Genomic DNA, 27,983 nt, shown 5'->3' on the forward strand with positions numbered 1-27,983 from the left:
ATATGTATGCTTCACTGCCCTTCAACCCCTGAAATACACAACAGTAAAAATACAAAAAAAAATAAGAAGAACTAAACAAGGCTCAGTCCTTACTGTGTGAAGGCTGCCGCTCTGACACATTTTCACCTTGGATGGAGGGACAAAGCCACTAAGTGGAATGTCGCTGGCCACTGATTCTCCTCCTCAAGGAAGAAAATACAAATCAAAACTCAAACACAACCTCTGTGCAAGACAAGCTGCAACGTAAACATTCCTAATGGCACCTGTGCTTTGACAGATACCCCAAACTTGTGATGCCCCCCACTCACACGTGAACTAGTCCTGACATGTCAGCCTCCCTCTCCCTTACTTAACAGTGAGCCTCTGGGCTGGGCTGCTGATGTCTGAATCCCATTCGGCTGTGGGCGGCACCCACCTACCATGGATCCTGAGTGAATCTGAGACTGGGGTTTCAAAGTGTGGTGTGCAGAACAAAACGGGGAGTGGCGGAAGAAACCTAAGTCTGGAGAAACTGGTACAAGTTCATTAGCATCTATTTAATGCCTTTCATCTCAGAGGGCTCAAGCCAAAATACATATATGCATGAGAATTACTTCAATCACTAGCAAAGTGAAGTCCCCTCCAAAATGGACAATGGCTGCAGTTTAACATGCCCAGCAGTGCTACACAACAGGAAGTGAAGAATACTACACCCAGTTGAAAATGCAGAGATGGCACAATTTATTAACTGAGTTCTCCTTTATAGGGACACAGGAAATACATAATATAACCATTCCTGACAAGTGGCCAGATCCTCAGTTTTCAAGGGCCACTGTCAACTTGAAAATCACTTCACCCTCTGAAAATCTGGCACCTGCTGTTGTTCTAAGTAAAACCTTAGGGCAGCGGTCTCCAAACGATTTTGATCATGCACCCCATCAGTAAAAAATTTTTGAGCACGCACCCCCAATCTATGTATATTTATTTATGTATAAATTATATACATGTACTACTGTACTAATATATTGTGTAAATAATAAAACACACAAAAAACAGACATTAAAAAACGATGAGATAAAGATGAAATAAACAATATTTTTAAAATAATTTTTAATTTTATTTATTAACAGTACAAAAAACCTTTTTGCTCTCACTAAAAAAGTTATTATTAATAATAATATTTTTAGTGAGAGCAATGTGATTGAATGTGCTTTATTATTTTTGAAAACCTTGGTTTAACACTTTGTGATACAGCAGGCACTCAGGATGGGGTGCGGGGTCTGGGAGGGAGTTAGGGTGTGGGGGGGCTCTCAGGGTGGGGGTGCGGGAGGAGGCTCAGGGCTGGGGCAGGCAGGAAGTGCAGAGCAGGGGTGTGGGGGGTGTGCAGGTGGCTCTGTGCAGCGCAGCACCACCCCCATGGCCAAGATTCTGCGAGCTCCTCCCCGTCCCCCCCCGTCCCCCCCAGCAGGCAGGGCCACCCAGAACACAGGGGCTTTAGGGGCTTCAGGGCTCTCGGGGACCCACAGTCCTGGCCTGCAGCTCTAAAGCCCCTTTCAGAATGTGGCCCTGAGAGCACGGGCCAGAGGACTCAGGGGCAGCCGTGCAGCCAGCGGCTGGAGAGAAGAGGCGCCTTCCCCTTCAAAGTGCCACTTCTCTCCAGCTGGCTTTGAAGGGGGAAGTGCCGCTTCTTTCCACCCACTGGCTGTGTGGTTGGCCCTGCTCCTCCACGGGCCAGGGGACTCAGGGCCACCCCCCCACCCTTTTTTTTTCCCCCTCCAGTGGTGCTCCTCCTGCTGCGCCCCCCAATTGATCGTCTTGCGCACCCCACTTTGGAGACCACTGCCTTAGGGGACTATAACTGTGAGATGAGAGGGAAAGAAATATTCTGTTTTCTGTTACAGTTCCCTTGTGTATGGTCAGCCTCACTATTTTGCTGATGGTCAGTTGCAATTCCTGGCTCACATTCCAGCATGACACCACTACTGTGCTCTGTTTTGGGAGAAGCTTACAAACATCACGGCCTTCCGTGGACTCTGGAAGAGCGTGCTGCCAGTGTCCGCCAACAGACATGAGCAGGGAGGGGTGTGCATGGAAAGAAAAGGGGGAGGTGAGGAGGGCTGGGCCAGGTATTTTTAGCATTGCTCTTAGATGTGTCCAAAAGACCCTCCTGGGCATCAGCTGAAGAGCAGAAAAACACTTTTTAAGGCATTGTAAAAATAAAACTCAGGATATGCTGTTTAAAAGGGACTGTATACAAACTGGGATGTATGAAAAATAAGTCAGTTTAAAAAGTGTCACGTTGACAGTCTCCCAGGCTCGCACCTGCCGCAGAACAGTGCCCCATACACCATGCTTGGCACATTCATGATTCTGTGGGAAAAGTGCCACCTACTGAATCACCTTTATTATTTCCTGCAGCCTCTGGTCAAGCCTCTGCTATCCAAGTTTTGACCAGGCCCAGTTCTACTTAGCTGATGTGATTTGAGGGATCAGTTCACAGGGCTGCCAGAACTTACTCAGTTGCTTCACTGCCCCAGTGTGGTCAACGTCAATGTTCCACTGCGTGAGAGTAAGTCCTTCTCCAGCCAGCTCCACCAGGTCCTCCAGAGTCTGAACATCCTTCTGGCTGCAAGACAGAAACTGCTGCTCTTCATCAGGGTCTGCCTGGGGATCATCAGAAGTTCTGTTTCCAAGTCCCAAAGAAGCAGGATCAGGATGATTGCTGCTGGTCTGTAACTGCTGAGATAGTTGTGGTTGGTCAGATCTCACTGATGGCAAAATAGTCCCTGACTTATGACAGACAGACAGAAAGAACTGGTTCCTGTCTTGTGTGTTCATACGCTTGGGAATCACTCAGTGGCTGGACTACACTCTAGTTCAGTTTTAAAGCCCTAGTGTAAAGGTTAAACAGTCCCCAGATGCCGTTGCTACCTACAGAGGCAAATTTTCTTTGCATACGGAGAGGTCTATGGAGATAAGAGAACTCAAACCACCATCAGAAGCAAGCTGACTGCAATGGAGAATGTGAGAAGAGGGGTTTCCCTGGGAGTGTACCTGTGTGACAGCAGCTGCTAAGGAGGGAGGATGGATGGTAGAAGTAGTCCCACTCTAACAGCTGAACATTTCATTATGGCTGGAGCTCATGGCGACAGCTATGGCTAAGGCAGCCAATGGCTCCATTCTGAAGGGTCTTTTTGCAGTTACTTATAACTTAGAACTTTTACCTTCTGGGCTGAAATTTTCCAGGTTTGGTCTCTCCTTTAGGTTTTGTGGTGTTTGGGTCTCCCCTGCTATTTCAATGAAAATGGCTCAGCCATTTCAGAGAATGAAAATTATGAGGGAAAAATACACTCTTGCCATTATTTAAAATGGTTTGTAACCTGTTTTTGAACAGCTCTAGTGCCTCATCATTAGACACTTGAAATCTGGCACAGAAGTAGCTCTTAGGTCAGATGTGGGCCTTTGAGTCACCAACTGAAAAGCTGCTGGGATTTAACCAAATTATAAGAGTTGAAACAAGGTCCTTGCACATGCACACCACATTTCTTGTTTTCAAAAAGAATGTCCAACTATTCTTCTGGTGTCCATGAATAAGGAAGGCAGCAAAGGGAAATTTTCCCTCTTGGAGAGTAAGTGTGAAAAAAGACAGAACTCTGAAGGAGTCCTATCAATGTTTACACTGAATGAAGTGCAATGAAAGAGGCGGGAGATCTGTGAAAAAAACAGTCTGTGATTGTGTAATTAAAGAGTGTACCATAAAGCATATGCACGAGGGGACAGAGTTAAGTTTGCACGAGCAACCTCAGATTTGGCAAAGCCTGATGTTTGAATGCTTCACTTTGCAACCTTAATTTACTTGGGCCATACTCTTTGTATGGAATACTAACAAATGTCCTCAAAACACAGGTGCAACTTAATTCCTATCTAGTCAAGTACTGTATATGGATTAGGAAATAGATATAGCAGGTGGTGAGCATGCCAGAGCCAATCAAAGAACCAGGAACTCTCTGGGCCGCAGCAATGCAGGAGGCAAACATACACCTAAACTGGGGTCAAAATGACTGGTTAAGATTTCCTTATCTAATTACCCTCTATCACTGCACAGCTTCTTTTTCTGAAATGTAAAAGAAAGAGACTCTAAACAGACGGGCAGGTTCCTTTGCTTTCAGTTCTAAAAGCAGATGTACACAGTCAGACCACAAGAGGGCAGTGGTGGAAACTGGAAGGGTAAACACGCAGTGCCAATGAGTGTGCAGACTCAGGAGGGCGGCAGGGCCCCAGAGCAAAGGAGCACAACTGCAAGTGTGAAAGAAAGAAGGTGGAAGGGACAAGCCACTGGTGAGAATAAGTAATAGAGGAAAGAACAGAAGGATTCCTCACCTGCACAGGTTTCCAAGGTAAAATAGGAGGGGTTAATCCCACTGCATAGAAGGACTCTGGGACACAGGGTCCCGTCAAAGTACTATACTCCCACAAAATGCAGCGCTGTTCTTTGGGCAAAGATAGAAGCCAGGCTGCCTTCCTAGGCTCCTCCTCCAAAATCCTGCTGGCAGGGAGCGGAGGGGTGCTCGGGAACTCCACCTCCTCTGTTAATAGCATGGCCATCCGGTTTTGGATCCGTTTATGGGCTGTCTCTGGATCTTGAAGTAACAATGGAGGAGGAGTGAGGGGGGTGTTCTTACGCCTTTTTTTCTCTATAAAAAAAAAAGTGTAGAATAGAACATGCAAGCTCCTCTGAGAGCTGAAGACAGGGAACATGAATTGCAGCTCACAGGCCAAATGGGGCTCACAGAGCTCCACAACACCTGCAGCTGCCTTCATTTTTAATACAGAGCAACAACCCCCTTGAAACTACAGCTCCCACTTTCATCATATGCAATCTCTCTATTTTACTGAAGTTATGGGCATCTTCCAGGTTCATGGCAAGATGCCAATGCAGCTTTTGGTTGCCTGTCCCTGCCGCAGGAAAACAGCGCAGCATCTTGCAGCCACTGTCACTGTCTCTTTGTGACTAGATGCCCAACACCAGGTCCCCAACTCCACACAACTGCCGTTCACCAATCTCTGTGCCTTACTAGCTTGCTTTCTCCACTGCCAGGCTCTTCTGCATTCCCCAACGCAGCTGTGAGCTCAGTAACTGGAGCCTTGGCAGGATGATGCTAAGAATTAGAGCACACTCCTGAAGAGTATCTTCACCCTCCTTATTTTCCAGACAACTTGCTTTCTTTCAAAATATTTATTGCATGAAGCATAAGCAAGGCATGCAACCCCCACTATCCATTCTCCATCACATGTCCATCACAGCCGCAACATGGAGCGCAGGTAAGGTTGGGTGAGCAGCGTGATTCAGGTTGGATGATAACGAGTAATGCAGAGGACGTGGCAGTGGAAAAATGGAGTGACCCCTTAGCTGTTCATTTCTACACTGTACAAAAAAAAAAGTCTACAAATTTCAAAACTCCCAACAACAGAAAGAAAGTGTAAGACTACAAGGGGACTCCACTGAAACTCACTGACGACCAGGAATCCCTTTTAACTAAGTTTTGTGTAGGAATTATATATTGCGTTAGAAACTGACATGAGATATAAGCAGGGTTGTCATACGTACAAACCACTTAGGTTTTAATCCAGGATATACTGTGTTACATTGCTCTAAAAACACTGCCAGCCACTGACACTAAAACACTTCAATAGGTACCTGCTCCAGGCTTCCACTTGATCTGCAAAGCACTCTCCAGTTTAATGCTTGTTACCGATTTTGCTTCCTCCTGCCTTATTTGCTCCAGCAGAGATCGTGACATTGCCATGGCAACCAGAAGATCCTCATCGGTGGTCTCCACCTTGGATGTCTTCTGCTTTTTCTTTGACTCCTTCTCTTTGGAGGAGCCTTTTCGCTTTGACCTACCTAGCTGATTGCTGAAATGTAAGAATGCAGCATGACACACAAGTTAACTGCAACTGGATCAGAGACAAGGAGCACTCCACATCAGCTGTTCTAATCACTTAGGTAGATTCCCATTTCCAGGATAAGGGGAAAACATTCACAGTAAACTACTCTTGAACAGAGGGAAGCATTTATCATCATCTGTGGACCCTTAGAGCAATCTGGAGACTGTTTGAAAGGGTAAGTGGCACTTAAACCGAGAATTGTGAGTTCAATCCTTGAGGGGGCCATTTAGGGATCTGGGGCAAAAATTGGGGATTGGTCCTGCTTGAGCAGGAGGTTGTACTAGATGATCTCCTGAGGTCCCTTCCAATCCTGATATTCTATGATTCTATGATGCAGACTGGAAACCTGATTCGGTTTCTAATTGACTGATCTGCCCTTTTTAAGGATGATCATTAGGACTATCCTCTTAGAAAGAAAATCACCCAGGCATGGGAAACCTCAATTTCACTATCTAGGAGGTTAAGAGAAGGGCAGGGAGGACGCCACTGAAGCAAAACATAGAAGCGTGTTACACAGTACCAGAAGCTGGCTGTAAGTGCTTCACAGCTGCTTCTGGAATCTTGTGTTTGCAATTCTGCCTTTTAAGTCCCACATCCTTTAAAACTTGGTGCCATAGAACAGCAAAAAACAAGTCAATGTGGGGCAAAAAGCCCAAACACCAAAAAGTGCTCTGCCATTTCCAACTTGGCTGGGGGGACAGGAATCAGCTTCTCCCCAACCCAATGGGACTAACAGACTTTCCGCGTATTGAATTTAGTAGTCAGCCAGTGTTTGATTTACTATATAGACACTACTTGAGGCACTTGCTCAGAGAAAAGTCTGTTCCACCTAGCCCCCATTCTCAGAATAAATTTTTATACATCCAATTCTTATGCGTATTCCCTCTTCATGTCTAGGTACAAAATGTTCCTAAGCTCCAGTCTGTCTAATAAACTCCAATGGACCATTCAGTTTAATTTTCATAATTACCTCAGCTAGTGTAAACACCTCAGCCAAGTCAATGCAAGACTAATCCCTGTTTTGCCCCTCTCTTCTTAGCCATTAGCCCCTCCACCCTATTGATCATCTTGGTTGCCCTACTGTGCTCTCACCAACTGAACTGCAGCTTTCTTCAACTACGGTGCTGAAGCTGGCTCCTGTCCGATTCCTCCTGGTTTCAGAGCCCACACAGTGTGTGCACTTACCCTGGCTCTACAAACTGGTTTCATGGACATGGAGTTAGTGCTTCTCTCAATCAAAAGGATGCTATTAGCATCGCTTATTTGCTCCAGCTCACCTGGGTGTTACAGGGAGCCCATCACTCAGGGCCAATGCCTGTGATTGCACTGCCTGGAGAAGCAACTGCGGAGGGACCTCCATCTTGACAGCACAGCGTTTCAAGTGACTGGCTCGGCTTTTGGGTGTATGGAACTGCTTCCCACAGATGGGGCACTCAGGGATCTGTGGGTTGCTGGAAGAGGGTGCCTGTGACTTCTCCATCTCATCCAGACACCTGCAGGAAAACAGTAGAGTTTGCTCTTAAAAGTATTTTAAACTCTGCTCACACTAACACTTTTAAACCACATTAAAGAAGAACTGGAGTAATCAGCTCTAATGCCTGAAACAACCAAAGCAACACTCCCTAAAGAAGTGTGTGTTACATATTATACACTGTTACCTAGCAGCTCTGTGTTCTTGGGGAACCAGGGTACAGTATCCAGCCTGTCTGATTCACAAAAGACCTCCTCCCTCTACCCCCACCCCCTCAGCTTGAACCAAAGCCGATCAGAAGAAAGATTTACAAAAAGCAATGAAAAGGCAGTGGAAGACACACCTAAACCCCTGGGACAAGGGTGACAGGATTAAGGAAACTCCCCCAGCCTCATCTGCATCAAAGATGGGACAGGGAGGCACCTCCATTAGTTAGCATACAGAATGGAGAACAGAGATTCCAAGGCAAGAACAGCACTGAACTGTGGGACCAGAAAAGCAGGGAAGCACTGCATGATGGGGGAATCTCTGCTCCAGATGTTAATGAACCCACGCCTGCACACACCCAGCTCAGTAGTATCAGACCAATTCTAGTAATAAATCCTTTATTGGTATCCAAAATACTGAAGCTGCCTAGTTGCATTGTGAGCTCCCTCAAAGAAACACCACCTATAGCCAGGAATAATTAGTTCCTATTGAACAAAACAACTTTGTGCTACAGGACAAAGAATTCAGTCCACGCTGTGACCCTCACAACAGGTTATATTTACTTACATCTTCAACGTTAAAATTACTCTGACACAACCTCAGCTTTTATCCTTTTCTACAGTAGTTAGGCTGGCTGAGTCTCTAGTCTAGGAGCCCAGGGGAGAGAGGGCAATAATAAACACTGGCCTTTCACCTGTTAACATGCTGCTCCCGTCGTGTTGCATTCATGGCTGAGAGGTCCTTCTGACAGATCTGACAAAAAAATAAGCCTGCCTCTTCCAGACTTCCAGGTACTTCTTCTTTGAGCTCCTGCTGGAGGGCCACTGCCAGGGCAACATCTGGCTCCTTCGCAGGCAGATCCGGAGTGGTCACTAGGGTGAAGGAAAGATCTTCTCAGAGACAGCACTAAGCATTTTTATAAAAGGCTTGAACCTGTTATATTCAGTTAGTTTATTGAATTGGATACTTAAAAAGAAAATGTGAACTTTCTCTAGCACCTTTCATTCTAAAGGGTCTCAAAGTGCATTGCAAACTACACACCCAGCATCGCTGAAATGCAGCCACTTCTGGGGTGGATGGTGGCAATCAGCACACCACTATACAATACAGCAGAAGCGAGCAGTGGTGCAAGGAGGGCGGTCTGGTCCAGTCTGCCAGTAAGATATTTATAGCTGGTACGCTGTACCAGAAAGACAGAGAAGGAGCAGAAAGTAGGGCAGCTCCTCTGGCGCGGCTGTATCATCCCCACCTGTAACACCACCCTGCTCCACACACCTTTGTCTAGTGTCTCCTGTCTGGGGCTGTAGGCAGTCCTGCCAGAGGGCAGGGCTGAGGGCGGTATGGGTACTGCCGTGCCAGAGGACCTGCCGGCGTGGGACCAACGTTCCACTCCTTTCGCCGCTGCGGTTCCCGGGAGAGCCCTAAACTGCAGGGCTCTCCCAGGAAGGTCAGTGGCAAAAGGAGCAGAATGTGCAGCTCCTCTGGCACGGCTATACCGCCCCCAGCCCTTGCACGTAGCTACATGCCTGTTTCTCCTCTCCGGGGTCTGTAAAGGACAGGGCTGGGGACGGTACAGCCGCACCAGAGGAGCTGCTGGTGTGGGGCTGCCAGGGCTCCTTTTGCCACTGCAGTTCCCAGGAGAGCCCTGCCATTCAGGGCTCTCCCGGGAACAGCAGTGGCAAAAGGAGCAGAACTCCAAGCTGGCAGCTCCTCTGACATGGCTGTTCCGACCCAGCCTTACCCCCCGAGCCTTGCCCTCCAGCAGAGCTGCTGTACAGACCCCAGACAGGACTCAGGAGGAACGGCTGCGTGGAAGGCCTGGGGGCGGTTCAGCCACGCTGGAAGAGCTGCTGGCGGGGGGCTGCCCAGTGGCCCCACGTTCTGCGGCTTTCGCTGCTGCGGTTCTGGAGAGCTCTCTAGTTCAGAAGTCTGTGGCGCAGCAGAAGGAGGACAGGGCCCCCCCACCCCTCCCCAAGGTAACGTGGGATGAATCATGGAGAGAGAGAGAGCGCAGGGGTCTGGGCTGGGGGCAGGTCACATGTGCAGGTCACATGTCCCCCCCCTTTAGCTGGTGCAACGTATTAGTGAGAAATGAATTCTATTTGCACCACTGGAGGAGATGGGGAACTTTGGCTAGGGTCACTAGGGCAAACCATGGCTCTTACATGAAGGCCAAGGAGATTTTTAATGTCCACACAGAGCCAAGATGACCTTAGTTTTCAAAGATTCAGTTTATCTACAATGATATGGACCTCCTTGAAAAAATGCTTTGAGATCTACTGATGAAAGCTCTATATAAGAGTTAGCTGTTATCATTATTGTTACACTGGAAGGACGAAAGAGTGAACTGATCCTGTTGGGATTTGAATCTGTGCTTCCAAGAAATTTATTTCAAACAGGATACTTAGATCATCATCCCCTTTAGGATCTAAAAGCCTGTTACAGACATTAACTAAGCCACACAACAGCCCTGTGAGGCAGGTATTGTTGGCCTCATTTTACAGATGGGGAAAGTGAGACACACAGAGATTAACGGATTTATCCAAGGCCACATAATGAGCCAGTGGCAGAGCTGGAAATAAAATCCAGGACTCCTGAAGCTGACTCCCAGTCTGGCACTCTAACCACTAGACAACAGTCCCTGTATGTTTAGGATAGATTGCAAGAGACATATACCATTTCCTGGCTGGTGGTTCTCCTGGCTCACATCAGGGATGTTTCCATCTGTTACTGTCTCTGGCAAGATGCTGCCCAGGGTGTGTTTCAGTTGTTTTGGTTCCACTCTCTTAAACTGCTGCATCCTCTCCAGCACCAGCTCTGCTACCCGCAGCCTGGTTCCTGAGATCTGGTGCATCTTTGCAGGGGATGAGGTGGAGGTTGCTGGTTCTGCAGCAGCAGCAAAGGATGATCTGCGCTTGCCACTGCCTGGTGGGGAAAAAAGCAGTCCTAATAACTGTCCCATCTGGGGCTTTGCAAATCTGCATTAAACACCCAGCTAACAGGCCAGATGAGAGGTTTTTCAGAGAAGCCTCCTTTTACAGCAGCCTGAGAGATTCTTGATTTTGGAGTATGCTGATTCTGAGTGGACTGGATGCACAATCTGCTTAGCTACTGAGTTTCACCCCATAACAATAATCATACCTAGCTCTTCTACAGCACTTATCATCAGTAGATCTCCAAGTGCTTTACCAAGGAGGTCAGTGTCGTCAACCTCATTTTACAGATGTGGAAACTGAGGCACTGAGCAGTGACATGTCTGGCCCCAGGTCATGCAGCAGGTCAGTTGCAGAGCTGGGAATAGGACTCAGATCTCCTGAATTCCAGTCCATGTGCTATCCATTGGGCCACACCAACTCCCAACCAGCACTCTAGGATCTGACTTCCAACCTCTACCAATGATGGGGCCTGAGAGATGCTGAGCAGTAGGGGTGAAGGGTTTCTGGAGAGGAGAAATAGGGAGCAGCAGGCAGAAGGAGTTGCCAGGGCAACACCTCACTGCAGCCTTGGCTGCTTTGGGGAACCCTCCATTCTCTGTGCTTCACCTGACCGAGGGAGACCTCTCCTATCTGACAGCACTGTTGAAGAACAGTTACTAGGAACAGTCAAAGGTGTCAGACTAACGAGTTGAATACTGTCTAATGCACTGTCTAATGCAAAATGCACCCTCTGTGCCATCCTAACTGCCTGGTACCCCTCTCGGGTGGAGTTTAGAAAAGTTCCACTGAACAGGAGAGTCCTTCCAGCCCCAGGCTATTTTCCATTAGAAACATTTCAGAGTGAGGGAAGGAGACAGAGGTTGGAGATGTTACCTGCCAGGCTGTTCTGGTTACAGTTTGGTGCCACAGCATACAACTGAATGGCAGAAGGAGGATCTCCATTTCCTTCTCCCAGTGGAGGCCCATCATTTCCACAGGCTGTAGCTTCACCTTCTGGTTCATGCCCCAATGCCTGCTCATTGGGGTTCGTGCACCCTGGCAAGCCCACTCTCTTTCCAACAGAGGAGTCATGCTGGCTTTTGCTCTTAGCAGCTGACTTGTTCTTTTTTAATTTGCTTTTTGTTACAGTGCTCCTTGTCCCGCTCTGAACCTTCCTCCCTCCCTCGGCATCTCCAGCCTTTTTCCTGACCCTGCTCAATAGGTTAGCACAGAGTTCTTTAAAATCATTGTCCAGCTCATCCATCAGCCACCAGCCTCAAGACACTCAGCTTGGCTTCAGTGTGATGGAGCATGTGGGAGTACTGGACTGGGACAGCAGGGTCAGCACAGATCTGCCTCCTTTGATGACCTAGTCCTCATTGTGCCTTCCACCATCCCGGAGATCTGCACACTCTGGATTCCAACAAGATCAACAGTGGGCACGTTTCTGGCTGGTCCAATATTTCGCCCTCTATAATTACAACTTAGCCATTAAGTCTAGTACAATCTTCAAGGAGTCCATTTGATATCATTCATATTTAGGGGACTTCCTTGCTCTTTGCGAAGAAGGCTTTGCGAGGAGCTTTATCACAGCAGCTAAACAAAAGAGATAAAAAAAAGAGTGTAAATGAAGGATGGTCTGGAATAAGGTGGAGCTTTGAGGATCAGTGCAGGAAAACCCTGAATAGATAAGGTATATAACTGACACAAAGTATGATCAACCACTGAACTGCCAACAGACACAGGGCGTGTTAGGAGGTGAGACAAGCATTTCAAAGTAGGTCCCTGACATTAGGCACAATTATCACATACACCGAAGCATGTTTCCTACTTTATGAATGGGCTGGAGCTCAGGACTTAAGAGTGACTTTAAAAAAAAAAAAAAAAAAAGTTCTGGAAGTGAATGCCAGGGAGTGGAACTAAAACCACACACACACTTCAGATTGAACACCTATGCCGTCGTAGTGTGAAATTCAGGTTTTTGTCAGAGCACCTTTTAATAGGATGCCCTGACATGGATAAGGCTTTTTCTGCTCCTGGTCTGTGTCTGGGAACAACCCCACTATACATAGTCAAACCAACATCCCTTCCCTTTCCACTCTCTCTATACACAGATACTTACTGCTGTCTGATCACTTTTAGTGTTTGCTGTGGTCATTGCTGGTAAACACTGCCTTGCAGGGCCTGAGGAAGGTTCACTCAGCAAACCAGACACTGGCCACTCTACAAAGTTCCATCAAAGTACAGAGACTAAATAATCTGAGGTTTCAGAGTAGCAGCCTTGTTAGTCTGTATCCGCAAAAAGAAAAGGAGGACTTGTGGCACCTTAGAGACTAACAAATTTATTTACAATAAATCTGAGAACGTTTTAAAAAATATCAACAAATATTGTTGTTTTTGTGGATACAGACTAACAGGGCTACCCCTCTGATACTTAAGAAAAAAACTTTAATCTCTCTGAGTTATAGTAAACATAACACACTACTCAGGGGTTACCTGGATAGACATGTCCAGATGGAAATTGATCAAACCCCAAGTGATATTACAGCTAGATCTCTATTCTTAGACTGACTTCTTCCTAGTCCCAGAATATGGTATGGGCATGATTCATTTACAAGAGGTTTTATATTGCTCCCAATTCCTACTACTGAGCGTTTCACTTGGAATGGCAGCAGTCACTGTTCAGTTTCTCCAGCAAAACTCTGGGCACCAAAAGAGTCAAAATGCAGGAAAAACACAAGATGGATTGTTTTCTCAAATGGCTTGGCTTCAGACACACAAGGCGAAGGAATGCTGGTTACACACTTTATGGGTCAGCCTCTCCTATAAGCAATGACAGATGTTAATGGATATTTTTCTTTCAACAGTCTCCCAAACCTGTAGAGATTTTGCTGTGAATCTTAGATTAATTTCTTATGAGAGAGAAACAGATTTTTTTTTTTGTATCTAGTTCATTAAATTTATTTTCCTGGACAGAGTCTTGAGGCAGTTGTCACGACAAATTGACCACATTCTTCTAAGTAAAAGACAGCATAGAGAGAGAAACTGAATCTTCAGCCTCTAAGTTTCTACACAGTCCTCACAGCCAAACTAGTGCTGTCACATTACTTAATGGTGACTTTCAAATACTGTACTTTGAAACAAATCCAGCACTTCTTTGTTTACTGTATGTGTTCAATGTGAGATGGGCAAAGCACAAAACTGATGTAGAACTTACTTTTTATATTACTTCTTTTTCAGGTCTCAAAGTCTGGATTTGCAGGCTCTTGGTCATGCACTGTGCTGACAGTATCACATGAAACTTGGGGCTTGTCTTCACAAGAACACGCAGAAAATTAATCCAAATGAAAAAGGTGTGAATTTAAAGTGGATTAGTTAAATTGCATTAAATCCCTGCATGTTTTCTGATTCACTTCCAAAGTGAATTAAGATAAATCAAATTAATGCTGCTTTAAATCTGAATAAGAGTGTCCACACAGGGGTCCAATGCAGTTTAACTAATCCATTTTTAAAAAATTATTCAGATTAACTTTCCTGAGTATTCCCATGTAGACAAGCCCTTAGAAATCCTTGGGCATTGGCTTAAAAGGGAAGGGAAGTATTGCTTCTTCACAACACTTCATGGGTTTACAAAGTGCTTCTTTTAAATAACATATGCTCTTCCCCTATTGGATCAAAAAATCTTTCAAAGCCACCCAAACTAGCAAAATAAAATAAAAACACCATCACTTAGACCACCTAGGTGCCAACTCTATGATCCAGGTGGGTCCTGTGACTGATCTCCCATCACTAGGGTAGTGCATGCTGGGATGTCATACAAAATGGGACCAATAAAGGTGGATGTTGGGACCTGGAAAAATATGGGGGGAAAAGGTAAGAGTTAATTATGTTCTGAGTGCCTCTCTCACCTAGGCTATTTGACAGACAGGGAACACAACTCTAAAGGTGCTAGATTTTTCAAAGAATTTGCCATCTCCTTTAAATAGTGTAAATTATTTAAAATTGTCTGTGAGATCAGCTATAAGGGTCTCAGGGATTTGAAGGTTCAGCTGCTTTAGGCTTTCTTTTTTCCAAGTAGTGAAGTACTCTATGGAAATTATGACTACAAAAAGAAAGTGAACCAAGAGCCCTTCTCAAGAGGAAAAGCATGAAAAAGTCAGTGAGCAAATCTACTGGAAGAGAAAGAAAACTAGACACCACAAAAATAATAATTATTATTAATAAAAATACTTTATTTCTCTATTTACTCCTGAAATAGATGACTTCTTGTCTCATTGGAACATAGGAATTCTGACATTGGATCTAGTCCAGTATTCTGTCTCCAACAGAGGGCCAGATGCTTCAAAGGATGGTACATGAAATCATGCAGTAGGCAGATGTGGAATAATCTGCACCCCACATTAAATCTCATCCTAATCCCTAATGATTATCTTAAACCCAGAACCATGAAATTTAATATCCCTTCCAAAATGTGTAAGCGGTAATGACAACAACTCTGGATATTCTTGTTACCTATATAATATCCAATCCCTCTTTGAATCTTGCTAAATTTTTGGACTCACTGACATCCTGTGGCAATGAATTCCCCAATTTAATTAGGTGCTGTGTGAAAAAGTATTTCTTTTTATCACTTCTGACTTCACCAGGTTTTAATTTAAAACCCTGTAAGGTGTTCAAGTAGGGTGGTCACCAACAGTGCTCCCTCTAATTTTTTCCACACATGTGTGTGATGAATTTTGTTATGTGCACCAATATGGAGGTGATGTGTGATGGGACCAAGGGGTTCGGAGTGTGGGAGGGGGCCCAGGGCTGGGGCAGAGGGTAGGGGTGCAGGGGTGTGAGGCCTCCAGGAGGGGGTGTGGGCTTTGGGGTGAGGCCAGGGATGAGCGGCTCAGGCTGGGGCAGAGGGTTGGGACGCAGGCTCTGGGGTGGGGCAGGGGATGAGGAGTTCAGGGCTGGGGCAGAAGGTTGGGGTGGCGGGGTGAGGGCCCTGGCTGGGGGTGTGGGCTCTGGGGTGGGGGTGAGGATGAGGGTCTCGAGGTACAGGCTGTCCCAGGGCCACAGTGGGGAGAGAGGACTCCCCCCCAGCAGCACCTGGGCTGGGGGGAGAGGCGCATCTCCCCTGGCCATGGCAGGTCCGGGACTGAGTTGGGGCCGAGGAAGGGGCGCCCCACCCCCAGCAGGTTCAGGCTGCGGCTGGGTTCAGGCCGATGGAGGGGTGCTCCTACCCTGGCTGTTCCGGGCAGGGGCTAGATTCGGGCCGGGGGAGGGATATCCCTCCCCCAGCAGGTCCCAGCCAGGCGGGTTCGCTGAGTGTCCGTACGGCGCTTAATAGGCTGCTGCGCAGCCACCCAGCTGTGCAGCTTACAGGGAACTTAGGTCACCAACAAATCCACAAAATACCTGGTATTCTGGTACTGGTGCATGAGATCATGTCAGTGGAGGCTAAGCGGCACACTCTTCAAAATTGCTTCCTCCACATGTGACACTGGACAAAGGTTTTATAGTACTACCAGACAGGGAACAAACCACACAAAAACTTAAGACCAGAAGCTTAAAAATCAGACAAATGGCCTGTCTATGTCCAAGTAATTTACACTTTCCCCTCCTATGTGCATTCCTTTGCATTTATCAACCTTTAACTTCATGTGCCATTGTGTTGCCCATTAACCCAGCTGGATTAGATCTTTCTGAATTTCCTCACTGGCCTGTCTGGTCCTGACTAACCTAAATAATGTTGTGTCATCTGGAAAATCTTATTACCTCACTGCTCTCCTCTCTGTCTGGATCATTAATATACATACACCGGACCTAGTATCGAACCCTGAGTCCTACTGTTAACTTTTTGCCTTGATGAAAATTGACCACTTATTTCTACTCTTTGTATCCTGTCTCCTAGTCAGTTTCTGATCTATGACAATACTTTGCTTCTCACACCATAACTACTTAACTTCAGAGTGGATTGATTTAAATCAAAGTGATCTGAATCACCAATTTTAATCACAGGTTTCAGAGGAACAGCCGTGTTAGTCTGTATTCGCAAAAAGAAAAGGAGGACTTGTGGCACCTTAGAGACTAACCAATTTATTTGAGCATGAGCTTTCGTGAGCTACAGCTCACTTCATCAGATGTTTACCGTGGAAACTGCAGCAGACTTTATATACACACAGAAATCATGAAACAATACCTCCTCCCACCCCACTGACAGTGGGGTGGGAGGAGGTATTGTTTCATGATTTCTGTGTGTATATAAAGTCTGCTGCAGTTTCCACGGTAAACATCTGATGAAGTGAGCTGTAGCTCACGAAAGCTCATGCTCAAATAAATTGGTTAGTCTCTAAGGTGCCACAAGTCCTCCTTTTCTTTTTGCAATTTTAATCAGTATTTAAATCAGCAATCAGGAAACCTTGATTTAACTCATTGATTTTTAATCTTGTTTTGCTTTTGTACTTTTTAGTTACTTTCCTAAAGAAAGGTTGATTCTCACTGGTTGGTAACCATTATCACATGTTGATTTGCAACTAAATATAGCCTCTACACTAAATTTGGTCCTTCTTTTTGATAACCAGGAGGATACACTATATCTATACACATTTATTTAAATTACACAGCTCAACTCCCATTTATTCAGATTCTTAGCATTTATATTTTTTATTATATTAGAAAATGATGAACGATAGATTTCTTATTTACTAGATGATTAATTTTTCACTTGTGATTTGTGTCAAGTTCTGTTTGGATGGAAATTGAAGTTCAATTAAAAATGCACCAAAACAGCATTTAAAAAAATAATAAATAAAATTATCTTAAATGTTCTGGACACATAAGGAAAAAAATATATCATAATATATTTTGCATTTAAAATTAACTGATTTACTAAGCAAAACAAGTATTATCTGTAGTTAGTGAACTGAACTGATTGTTTCCAGTCACCCTGTCCATCAAGATTTTAGAACTAGTAGAGTTGGTTTTCTCCTACCTACTTTTTATTCATAAGTTGGAAGAGGAAAACAAGCTTTCCTGCTTTTTCAGCTCCCATTCAGTTTCTCAACTTTGAATGAATTAGTCATTGACCTAAACTAACTGAATATACTGATATGAAAAGAATATTCTCTCTGCACCTGCAGAAGAGGAGGCTGCTGCTGTCAAAGACTAGTTTAGCACTTCAACAAACTCTGGTTCCAGATGCTCAACCAGTGAGTACCACCAATTCAGGGGTCTGACTTTCTTTAAAACTTAGCAGCAAACATGTACTGCTTACCATTATTTTTTTATTTTAATTTGATTTTAATAGTTTATAAGTTTCGGACTTAATATAACTTATCAATTTCAAATTTAACTATGTTTATTTAAAAAATAAATAAACTTGTATTTAACTTAAATTTTAAAATGCCAAGTTAAATACAAAAAATATTTTTATCCATCCTGCTTAGCTTCTTTAGCATCTTCCTGTGAGAGACATTGTCAAAAGCCCTTTGAAAGTCTAAGTAAACTATGTTGACTGGTTTTCCTTTATCCACTACTTTCCTGACATGTTCAAAGTATTCAAAAGGTTAGTGAGACATGATTTTCCTTTGCAGAAACCATGCTGATTTGACCCTCACATTACGATTTTCCACAGGTTTTATCATTATATTTTTAAATATCATTTCAACCAATTTACGAGGTACAAATGCAAGGCTTACTAGTCTGTAACTCCCCAGCTCACCCTTATAATCTTTTTTTTAAATAACGTAAAACATTTCCTACCCTCTAATCCTCTGGTGCAGTAGCTGTTTTTAATGAGACTGAACATTTTTTCCTAGCAGCTCGGTTCCCTCAGGACTCTTTGATGCACCATCTAGGCCTGGTGACTTATTGTCTTTAAATCATCAATTTGTTCCAGGATCTCTTCTTCAGTCATCTCATCTTTATCATCAGAAAAGTGCAGGTCTGGGATAGATATCTTCCTGAAACCTCCTCTGTATTCTGTAGACACCTGTTTTCTACCTTGCTACTAAATACACTTCCATGACCATTATTCATGAAGGCCTCATTCTCAAAGATCCGGATTCTGCCACCCTTACTGATAAATAATATGTTACTCTGTGATTATTCCTTAATTTGAACAGGATTACCTGGGGAATAAAGCATGAAACATCAGTAAGGGTGGCAAAATCAGACCCTTTAAAAATTAAGGGTCTGATTCTGACATCATTATTTGTTGTTCCCTTGAGGAGATAGTGCAGATTACACCATCCTACAGAGAGCCATGCTGGTTCCATATGCCCACGGCTCCATCAGCAGCACAGCTTTGAAGGAGAGTGCGTATTCTGATGTGGGATGCAGAGAACTGGGAGCAACTGATACATTTGCAGTGCCTGACACTGAAGAGCAGGAGACCCAGACTCAAATCACAGTCTGTGTGACAGCCATAGCTTGGACTGCTAAAAAAGCAGCTCACCCATGTCTGGGGGAGTGCATCATCTCACTCAAGAGCAGATCAATAAAGTATTGGCACTGATGGTCCCTCAAGGGTGGCCATAATTTAAGGAGGTCCCAAGGGATAGGGTCTAAGTAGCGGGAAGGTTGGAGGCGCCTCATTCTTCAAAAATTAAATTAAATGTTTCTTTTTTCCATATGCAGGTTTCTAATTATAGAAAGTTCCCAATGAAGAGTTGCTCCATGCTGCTGTGCTGGCACCATAAATATTACTTCCCCTCCCTTGAAGGCTAGTTACAAAAGATCTGGAAGGTTGGTAGCAGAGTCTTCAATCAAGCCAGTCAAAACACAGCATGGGGAAAGAATTGGTGTTTGTGCTGGAAACCACATAGAAAGAGACAGACCCCCTGGCATATTTCCAACCCAAATACTGCAACTAAAAACTTTCCTACAGTCCTCATTACTTCCCATTCCTGCTGGAAAGAAACTCACAAATACAAAGCAGGCCTTCCTGAGGAGCAGAGACCCCTATGCCTCTCACACACCTTCCCTCATGCAGTCTCTGTCTATCCAGTTCTACACAGGTTCTTATACCATGCTCGTCACAGTGGTATCTCCAGCACATGCACTTATCTGTAAACACAGTATGACAGACTCACTATATTGCTGGACTGTCCACAAGGTATGGCTTCTCTATGGCCCTGGGTGAGCAGAAAACATCTCAATGTGCAATGGCAATCAAAAAAGCTAAAAGAATATTAGGAAAGGGATCGATAAGAAAATATCATAATGCCACTACAGAAATCCATAATATGCCCACACCTTGAATACAGCATGCAGATTTGGTCATCCCATCCCAAAAAAGATATATCAGAATTGAAAAAGGTACAGAAAAGAGCAACAAAAATGAGGACTGTTCATCTTAGAAAAAAGATGACTAAGGTAGGATATGATAAAGGTCTACAAAATAATTAATGGTGTGGAGAAAGTGAATAGGGAAGTGTTATTTACCCCTTCTCATAACACAAGAACCAGGGGTCCCTTAATTTCATTAAGTACTTCTTAACACAACGCACAGTCAACCTCTGGAACTTATTGCCAGGGGATGTTGTGAAGGTCAAAACTATAACTGGCTTCAAAAAAGATCATGGTGGATAGGTCCATCAATGGCTATTAACTCAGATGGCCAGAGGTGTCACTAAACCACTCACTGCTAAAAGCTGGGACTGGATCACAGGAAATGTATCACTTGATAATTGCCCTGTTCTGTTCATTCCCTCTGAAGCATCTGGCACTGACAACTGTTGGAAGACAGGATACGGGGACAAATGGATCAGTCATTGGTCTGACCCAGCATAGCTATTCTTATGTTCTTATGAATCCATGTGCAAGTGCAACCACAAAATACCATCAGTACCACATTCAAGTCAAATAGCTTTAAGAAGTAATTAATAACCTCACCTGCTCATCAAGCTGACCAAGTCTATTAAAAATAGACTTGCTGATTTGGTTCATTGCTCCCAAAATGTATTTTTACATTTCTCTCAAGTAAACTACTTTTTCTCTTACTAACTTAAGTTCCAGACCACTCTGTATCCCATTGCAATGTTACTTACCATTGTTACACACCCCATCTGAATGCTATTGTTAAGCTCTGATATCATACAAACAATTTCAGTTTAGAACAGGAATTCCCACTTATTTCCATTCTGCAGACTACTGCAAAAGAACAAGAGACCATCTCACAGACTTTCATTTGAAATGCTCTGATGCCTGCTTCTCAAAAATATTAATTCTACAAACCATAAACAAGGGCTTTGCACACACCTGAAACATAGTTTGAGATTGAGTCGTCTAGAACAAAGTATTTAATCATAGCATCCTGTTTATGTTGCTGTACCGTATCACTAGGCACTTCCACTGGATATCCCTATTATCACATATGGCTAGGGCTGGGGGGGAAAATCATATGTAAAAGGACCTGTGGTCTATTTTTCTTGGACTCTAAAGCTGATCTTTAAAAAGTTTCTAGATGTTTCAATAACAAAGATACATCTTTGTAAAGAGCATTGTGTCCTAATAACCAGCATGCAAAAAACTACCTCCAGCCGATCACCAGCAGCAGGCAGCTAAGGTGGAAACTTACCTATCCCCACTCCATGGATCTCAATGAGATCTGAACTTCAATCCCACTTGGGACTTTTTCAGTGCTAAAGCAATGACCGCACCCACCTGGAGACATGAGATTTTCTAACATCTGTACAATGTCCAGCACAATGGGGCCCCAATTAGGACTAGGGCCTTTGAGTATTATCATAATATATGTATTTACTCATGATAATAATAAAGTCCCTGCAAACACTTGTGCTTAACTTTACTACCATGAGTAGCCCACTGAAGTCAATTCAACTACCTGTGATAGTAATAATAAATCATAATAAGACCTAGCTTTTATATAGCACTTTTCATCAATAGATCCTGAAGCACTTTACAAAAGATGTCAGTATCATTAACTGCATTTTACAGATGAGGAAACTGAAGCATAAAGTGGGGGAAGGTGACTTGCCCAAGGGCACACACTAGGCCAGTAGCACAGTAACCCTAAGCTGGAAATAAAGCTGAGCATGAGAATGTTTGCAGGCTCAAAGCCAACACTTTGTCTTAAACCAGTGCCTCTCAAGCTATCTGATGTGGGGGACCGGCAATTTTATTCCCACAATGTGCGCACAGACCGGCGGCCGATGGCCTGTGGACCGGCACCGGCCCACAGACCACCACTTTGAGTAGCACTGTCTTAAACCACCACACCCTCTGCTTTTCCACCCAGGATGAGCTCTTTCTGTACCCAGTCCCTTCTGTCCTTGAAAGCGAAAGGCAGATTTCCACTTTGCTGCCTTGAAGAAGCTGCAGAGAGAGTCCTCAACTGCTGAATCCCCAGGTAATGTGGCCTGAGTGAACGTGCATTACCTATTTTTAAGGAACAGCACAAGTGAGTGAAGTAGCAAACCATGAATTTGATTACTATAAATATCTGTAACCATAAGACAGTGCTGCAATAGCTTAAGGAAAAATCCACGCAATTTTTAACAATATCCCACATTTTAATTTTTACTGCAAATTCCTAAAGGCATTTATTATTTCATCTCTGCACCGCTTGGTTATGTGTTGAATCTGCATGAAAGGCCTGATTCACCTCTCTTGCCTGTTTAATTCTACTGAAGTCAACGGAGTTATTTCTGATATATACTGATAAGAGAGGAGAAGCACGCCCTAGATATGGCAATTGTTTTGGCTTCACTTTAGTAATATAAATTTAATTTTTAGTGAATTTAATCCTAGGGATAGATGCCACACTGAATACTGAAATCTTCAATCCACAGAACAATTACTACAGAATATAGGAGTTGCCACCTGGATTGGTCCCGAGATCCATCCAGTATGATATGCTGTCCCTAACAATGGCCAGTACCAGATGCTTCAGAGAAAGATGCATGAAACCACTCAGTATGAAGATATGGGATTATCTGCCCCCATGAAGACCTCACCATAATCCCTAATAGTTAGAGGTTGGTTTGAGCACTGAAGCATTTTCATCTCTCTTTCAAAATTTGTTACCATTATCTATTGTAACTATGAATGGTCTTGTTATCCATATAAATGCTCAATCTCTCTTTGAATTTTGCTAATGTTACGGCCTCAAAGACAACCTGTGGCAATGAGTTCCACAGTATAATTACACCTGTGAAATTTTTTTGCATTTGCCATAATTTAATTCCATTGATATCCCTTTGTTCCTGTGTTGGAAGACAGGGAGAATGGAAACTCCTGATCTAGATTCTATATACCAGTAATTATTTGATAGACTTTTATCATGTACTATCACAATCCACTTAGAAAAGAGATGAGCATTTTAAAAGGTATAATAAAAAGAGAATAATTTAACAGTGGCTTTACTCTTTCTTTTAAAGGGCATTTATTCACCAAATCCCATACTGTAATATGTTTACTCCACAATTCCAGTTAGATGTTTTGCCACTTTTTAAAATCCATGAAAATCAGACTGAATTGTATAGCAATGTTTCCCATTGCCCTAAATACGAGTTACAGATAACTTTATCTATGCTTAAAAAAAAGAAAGTGAGCTAGTATTGTTTATGCTCCCCTGAACCAGCGTTTGTCCTTCGTCCCTTTCTAGGCCGTGGGAGGTAGGAAAGGTTTAAGGTGATCAGGCCAGCTCGACTTTCTGCAGGTATACTAGCTACAGAAAGGAGGAGGTAACACTGGTAGGCGTGGAATGCACATTAGGAAATCTTAACCTGCGCAGTGCTGTGTCAAGTGCCTCATCTGCTGGCGGGCAGAGGCTGCCCGTCGAGTTGTCACTAGTCTTGCCCCATTTCCCAGCAGGTGCTGGGGAGACATCATGCTGCTGGGTAACACAGTGATGATGGTACGATGACATCAAAGCAGCACAGCCTGACGTGACCATGGTATAACGGCACAGTAGTGACATCACCTATACGTGCTGATGTCACGGAACAAGCAGTGGTGTCAGGGCTGTCAGGGCAATAGGAAACCTCCCCCCAAGGTGCAGGCAGGGCCCCCCCCTCCCGCTACACCGGCTCTCCCCGGCCTCCCTTGGCCCCTCTGACCTCTGCTGGCAGGGGCGGGCTCCATCCGCTCCGCACCCCTTGGGGCAAACAGCCAGGCGGCAACAAATTCCGTCCGAGGCGCATGCGCGCATGATCTGGCACGCATGCGTAGAACACACGGTGGCGGTTGCCCGTGAACACTAGAGCGCTTTCCGTCGCCTTGTCCCTTTGCGCATGCGTAAAGCATACCGGCACGTCACAAGGCCCACCTCCCAAACGTGTTTCTGTAAGCATGCGCAAAGCCACACCTGTGTGCCCTGTTGGGCATGCTCGGGAAGAGCTAGGCAGGGGAGGGGCCACAGTGGTGGCGGCGGCGGCCGTTTGTCAGTCACGTGAGAGGGGGCCCGGCCCGGCCCGGCCCGGGCAGGGGCTCCGCGCTCGGCTCTTGCCAGTCACGGGAGGCGGGGCCGCTTCGCCCGCCCCAGGCTCGCGGCTCCTGGTGCTGGAGCGCTCAGCTGCCCGGCGGCGCACCTGTCCTCGTGCCCTGGGCAGGCGGGGTCGTCGCAGCAGGAAGTGGCCCTGGGTCCGGAAAGGAGGGAAGTTCGGCTTTGTCTGCGCTACCGCTTTTGTTGGTCAGGGGTGTGAAAAAACCAGCCCCCTGATGGACATAAGTTTCACCAACAAACGTGCAGGTGTGTGGTGTAGGGGCTCTCGTGCCAGCATCGCTCCCGCCGCTGGTTGGAGGTGGTTTAATTAAGTCAGCAGGAGAGCTCTCGCCTGCCAGCAAAGAGCAGTTACCCATGAGACAAGGTCTGTAGTGTAGACACAGCCCTAGAGGGAACTTGCCCTATCTGTAGTTACCCGTGCAGGGAAAATGGAGTACTCGCTTCCCTTCGCCGAGCCCTGTGATCTGACAATAAGGAATCTCATTACTAGCCCAATAACTGAAAAGAAAAGAAATACCCCTTGTACAATATAGTCTCAGCAGCTGGGTAGCTCACTGTCACAGGAAGATTATTTTAACACCAATGATAATTATGCATACTAAAACAAGGGTAATCTTTCAATGGAAGTTACGAGCCTAAATACCTTTGAAGATCTGGGCCTGAGTGGCTTTGTTGAATGTAAACCTGCAAAACTCATTCTCTCAATCTCATACCAAAGGAGCCATTGAATGCTTTTCAGTATTTCAGACTCCTGCAATGGTTTTACATTTTAAGCATTGAGAAACAACTATGTTGGGCCTTCTGGCAAGACTATCTGAAATAAAAATCCCTAATGGCCCTTATTTCACACATGCACAGCTTGGTTATGTGTTGGGGCTTTGTTGGGGGATGGTTCCTGGGATTCAAATAAGCCAAGTTTCCACTTTTCAATATCCATAGGTCCTACACATGCCTATCACAACATGTGGTGTAGCTCATTCACTGCATCAAATGCCCCAATGTCCAGCTGAAACCAATCACTGCACTCTCAAATGAACTCACACAGAAAAATAATAAAAGACAGAAACATCGTATCTCCCCTGGGTGAACGCTTTTCACAAAACAGTCATTCCTTATCTGACCTCTGACTTCTTATTCTCAAAGGAAATCTGCACAGCACCTTCAAAAGACAAGCCTGTCCTAAATTAATAACTTTGTTAGGTTTCAGAGTAGCAGCCGTGTTAGTCTGTATCCGCAAAAAGAACAGGGTTACTTGCGGCACCTAAGAGACTAACAAATTTATTTGAGCAAAAGCTTTTGTGGGCTACAGCCCACTTCATCAGATGCATGCAGTGGAAAATACAGTGGGGAGATTTTATATACACAGAGAACATGAAACAATGGGTGTTACACACTATAAGGAGAGTGATTAGTTAAGGTGAGCTATTACCAGCAGGAGAGAAAAAAAATCTTTTGTAGTGATAATCAAGACGGGCCATTTTTCCAGCAGTTGACAAGAATGTGTGAGGAACGGGGGGGAGGGAATAAACATGGGGAAATAGTTTTACTTTGTGTAATGACACATCCACTCCCAGTCTTTATTCAAGCCTAATGTAATGGTGTCCAGTTTGCAAATTAATTCCAATTCAGCAGTCTCTTGTTGGAGTCTGTTTTTGGAGGGGTTTTTTTGGTAATATTGTGACTTTTAGGTCTGTAATCAAGTGACCAGAGAGATTGAAGGGTTCTCCGACTGGTTTTTGAATGTTATAATTCTTGACGTCTGATTTGTGTCCATTTATTCTTTTACATAGAGACTGCCGATTTGGCCAATGTACATGGCAGAGGGGCATTGCTGGAACATGATGGCATATATCACATTGGTAGATGTATAGGTGAACGAGCCTCTGATAGTGTGGCTGATGTGATTAGGCCCTATGATGGTGTCCCCTGAATAGATATGTGGACACAGTTGGCAATGGACTTTGTTGCAAGGATAGGTTCCTGGATTAGTGTTTTTGTTGTGTGGTGTGTGGATGCTGGTGAGTATTTGCTTCAGGTTGGGGGGCTGTCTGTAGGCAAGGACTGGCCTGTCTCCCAAGATCTGTGAGAGTGATGGGTCTTCCTTCAGGATAGGTTGTAGATCCTTGATAGTGCGCTGGAGAGGTTTTAGTGGTAACACCCATTGTTTCATGTTCTCTATGTATATAAAATCGTCCTACTGTATTTCCAACTGTATGCATCCGATGAAGTGGGCTGTAGCCCACGAAAGCTTATGCTCAAATAAATTTGTTAGTCTCTAAGGTGCCACAAGTACTCCATAACTTTGTTAGACACTAAAAACCACGGACTCAATAGACACTGAACATAGGCCTGCAAAACTCATTCTCTGAATCTCATACCAAAGGCGGGACTGCTTTTCAGTACTTCATGTCTCACTCACTACAACAGTGGTCACCAACCAGTAGATCATGATCGACTAGTTGATCATGGAACCTCTGACAGTCATCCTCAGTCTCCCATCTCGTTTTCTTCCTCCTCCACTCCACACCTGCTCTAGAGGTCCACGCCATTCACCAGGTCCCTCCTCTCCTCCACCCCCGCGGAGTTAGGGGGGTGAAGAGGGACACAGTAAGTAGGGGGGTCAGGAGGAGAGCCGTGGGCTGGTGAGGGTCTTGTGGCGGGAGGGTGAGGAGGCAACTGGCAGGAGGGGGGATCTGGGAGCGGGCCAAAGGGGTGAGGAGGTGAGTGGCAGGTGGGGGTGTCTTGTGCTGGGTGGCTAAGGAGGCAAGCAGCAGGTGAGTGGTAGGCAGGGGGATCTGGTGGCGGGCCAGAGGGTGAGGAGGTGAGCAGCAGGCAGGGGGGATCTGGCAGCGGGCCAAGGGGGTGAGGAGGTGAGTGGCAGGTGGGGGTGTCTTGTGCTGGGTGGCTAAGGAGGAAGCAGCAGGTGAGTGGTAGGCGGGGGGATCTGGTGGCGGGCCAGAGGGTGAGGAGGTGAGCAGCAGGCAGGGGGGATCTGGCAGCGGGCTGGGGGTGAGGAGGCCAGGGGCAGGTGTGGGGGATCCAGCAGGGAGGCGGTGAGGAGAAGAGTGGCAGGTGTGGGGGGGATCTGGTGGCAGGCCAGGGAAGTGAGGTGGTGAGCGGCAGGCGGGGGGGAGGGGTCTGGCAGTGGGCTGGGGAGGCAAGTGGCAGGCATGGGGGTTTTGTGGCAGGCAGGTGAGGAGGTGAACGGCAGCTGGGTGTCCAGGTGAGCGGCAGGTGGGAGGGATCTGGTGGCAGGCCACGGGCAAGTGGCAGGTGGGGGATGGGCCTTGCGGTGGGCAGGTGGGTATGCGATCTTGTGGTGGGCAGGTGAGGAGGTGAGCAGTAGGTTAGTGGCAGGCAGGGAGGATCTGGCAGCAGGCCCGGGGGGTGAGGAAGCAAGCAGCAGGCAAGGGAGGGATCCTGTGGTTGGTGGGTGAGGAGGCAAGCAGCAGGCGGGAGGATCTGGCGACAGGCCAGGGGATGAGGAGGTGAGCGGCAGGCAAGTGAGGAGGTGAGTGGGAGGTAGGGGGATCTGGAGGCGGGGCGGGGGGCAAGGAGGCAAGCGGCAGGCAGGTGAAAAGGTGAGTGGCAAGTGCTGGGTACCTGGCAGTGGACCAGGGACTGAGGAGGCGAGCAACAGGCAAGGGGAGGGGGTCTTGTGGTGGGCAGGTGAGGAGACAAGCAACAGGCGGGGGAGGGGTCTTGTGGTGGGCGGGGGAGGAAGCGAGTGACCAGGTGAGGGGGATCTGGCGGCAGGCCGGAGGGGAGGGGGGAAGGAGGTGAGCAGCAGGCCAGTAGCAGGCAGGGGGGATCCGGCAGCGGGCCAGGGAGGTGAGGAGGCAAGTGGAAGGCAGTGGGGGGTATTGTGGCAGGCGGGGAGAGTTTCTCGCGGCAGATGGGTTGGATCTGGGAGCAGGCTAGGGGGGTGAGGAAGTGAGCAGCAGACAGTGGGGAAGGTATCTCATGGCAGCTGGGTGAAGAGACTAGCATCAGGAGAGAGGGGGTC

The 27,983-nt window shown here is 45.9% G+C and overlaps 1 protein-coding gene and 1 long non-coding RNA gene across 5 annotated transcripts in view; one reads left to right on the forward strand and one right to left on the reverse strand.

Annotated features, from left to right (window-relative positions):
* Positions 1-23,691, reverse strand: part of SLX4 (SLX4 structure-specific endonuclease subunit) — a 39,961-nt gene extending 16,270 nt beyond the window's left edge. The window contains exons 1-10 of one of the 4 annotated variants that reach the window (XM_073362752.2): positions 23,592-23,691; positions 13,739-14,371; positions 11,416-12,117; positions 10,283-10,531; positions 8,301-8,478; positions 7,206-7,421; positions 5,678-5,895; positions 4,360-4,673; positions 2,496-2,718; positions 94-182 (exon numbers count right to left, since the gene is read on the reverse strand). In XM_073362752.2, the coding sequence (XP_073218853.2) occupies positions 94-182; positions 2,496-2,718; positions 4,360-4,673; positions 5,678-5,895; positions 7,206-7,421; positions 8,301-8,478; positions 10,283-10,531; positions 11,416-11,785 (1,857 nt within the window). In that variant the 5' untranslated portion in view covers positions 11,786-12,117; positions 13,739-14,371; positions 23,592-23,691. Of the gene's footprint in view, positions 1-93; positions 183-2,495; positions 2,719-4,359; positions 4,674-5,677; positions 5,896-7,205; positions 7,681-8,300; positions 8,479-10,282; positions 10,532-11,415; positions 12,118-13,738; positions 14,372-23,591 lie in introns of those variants that run through there. The other 3 variants (XM_073362753.2, XM_073362751.2, XM_073362754.2) reach the window with 3 other exon arrangements.
* Positions 4,221-8,803, forward strand: LOC140918419 (uncharacterized). The gene is made up of 3 exons (XR_012161181.2): positions 4,221-4,376; positions 5,766-6,103; positions 6,968-8,803. It is a non-coding gene; the product is annotated as an uncharacterized LOC140918419 (long non-coding RNA).
* Positions 23,692-27,983: the final 4,292 nt, after the last annotated feature.

Source organism: Lepidochelys kempii, chromosome 10 (genome assembly GCF_965140285.1).
Source record: "Lepidochelys kempii isolate rLepKem1 chromosome 10, rLepKem1.hap1, whole genome shotgun sequence".
Lineage (NCBI taxonomy): Eukaryota > Metazoa > Chordata > Testudines > Cheloniidae > Lepidochelys > Lepidochelys kempii.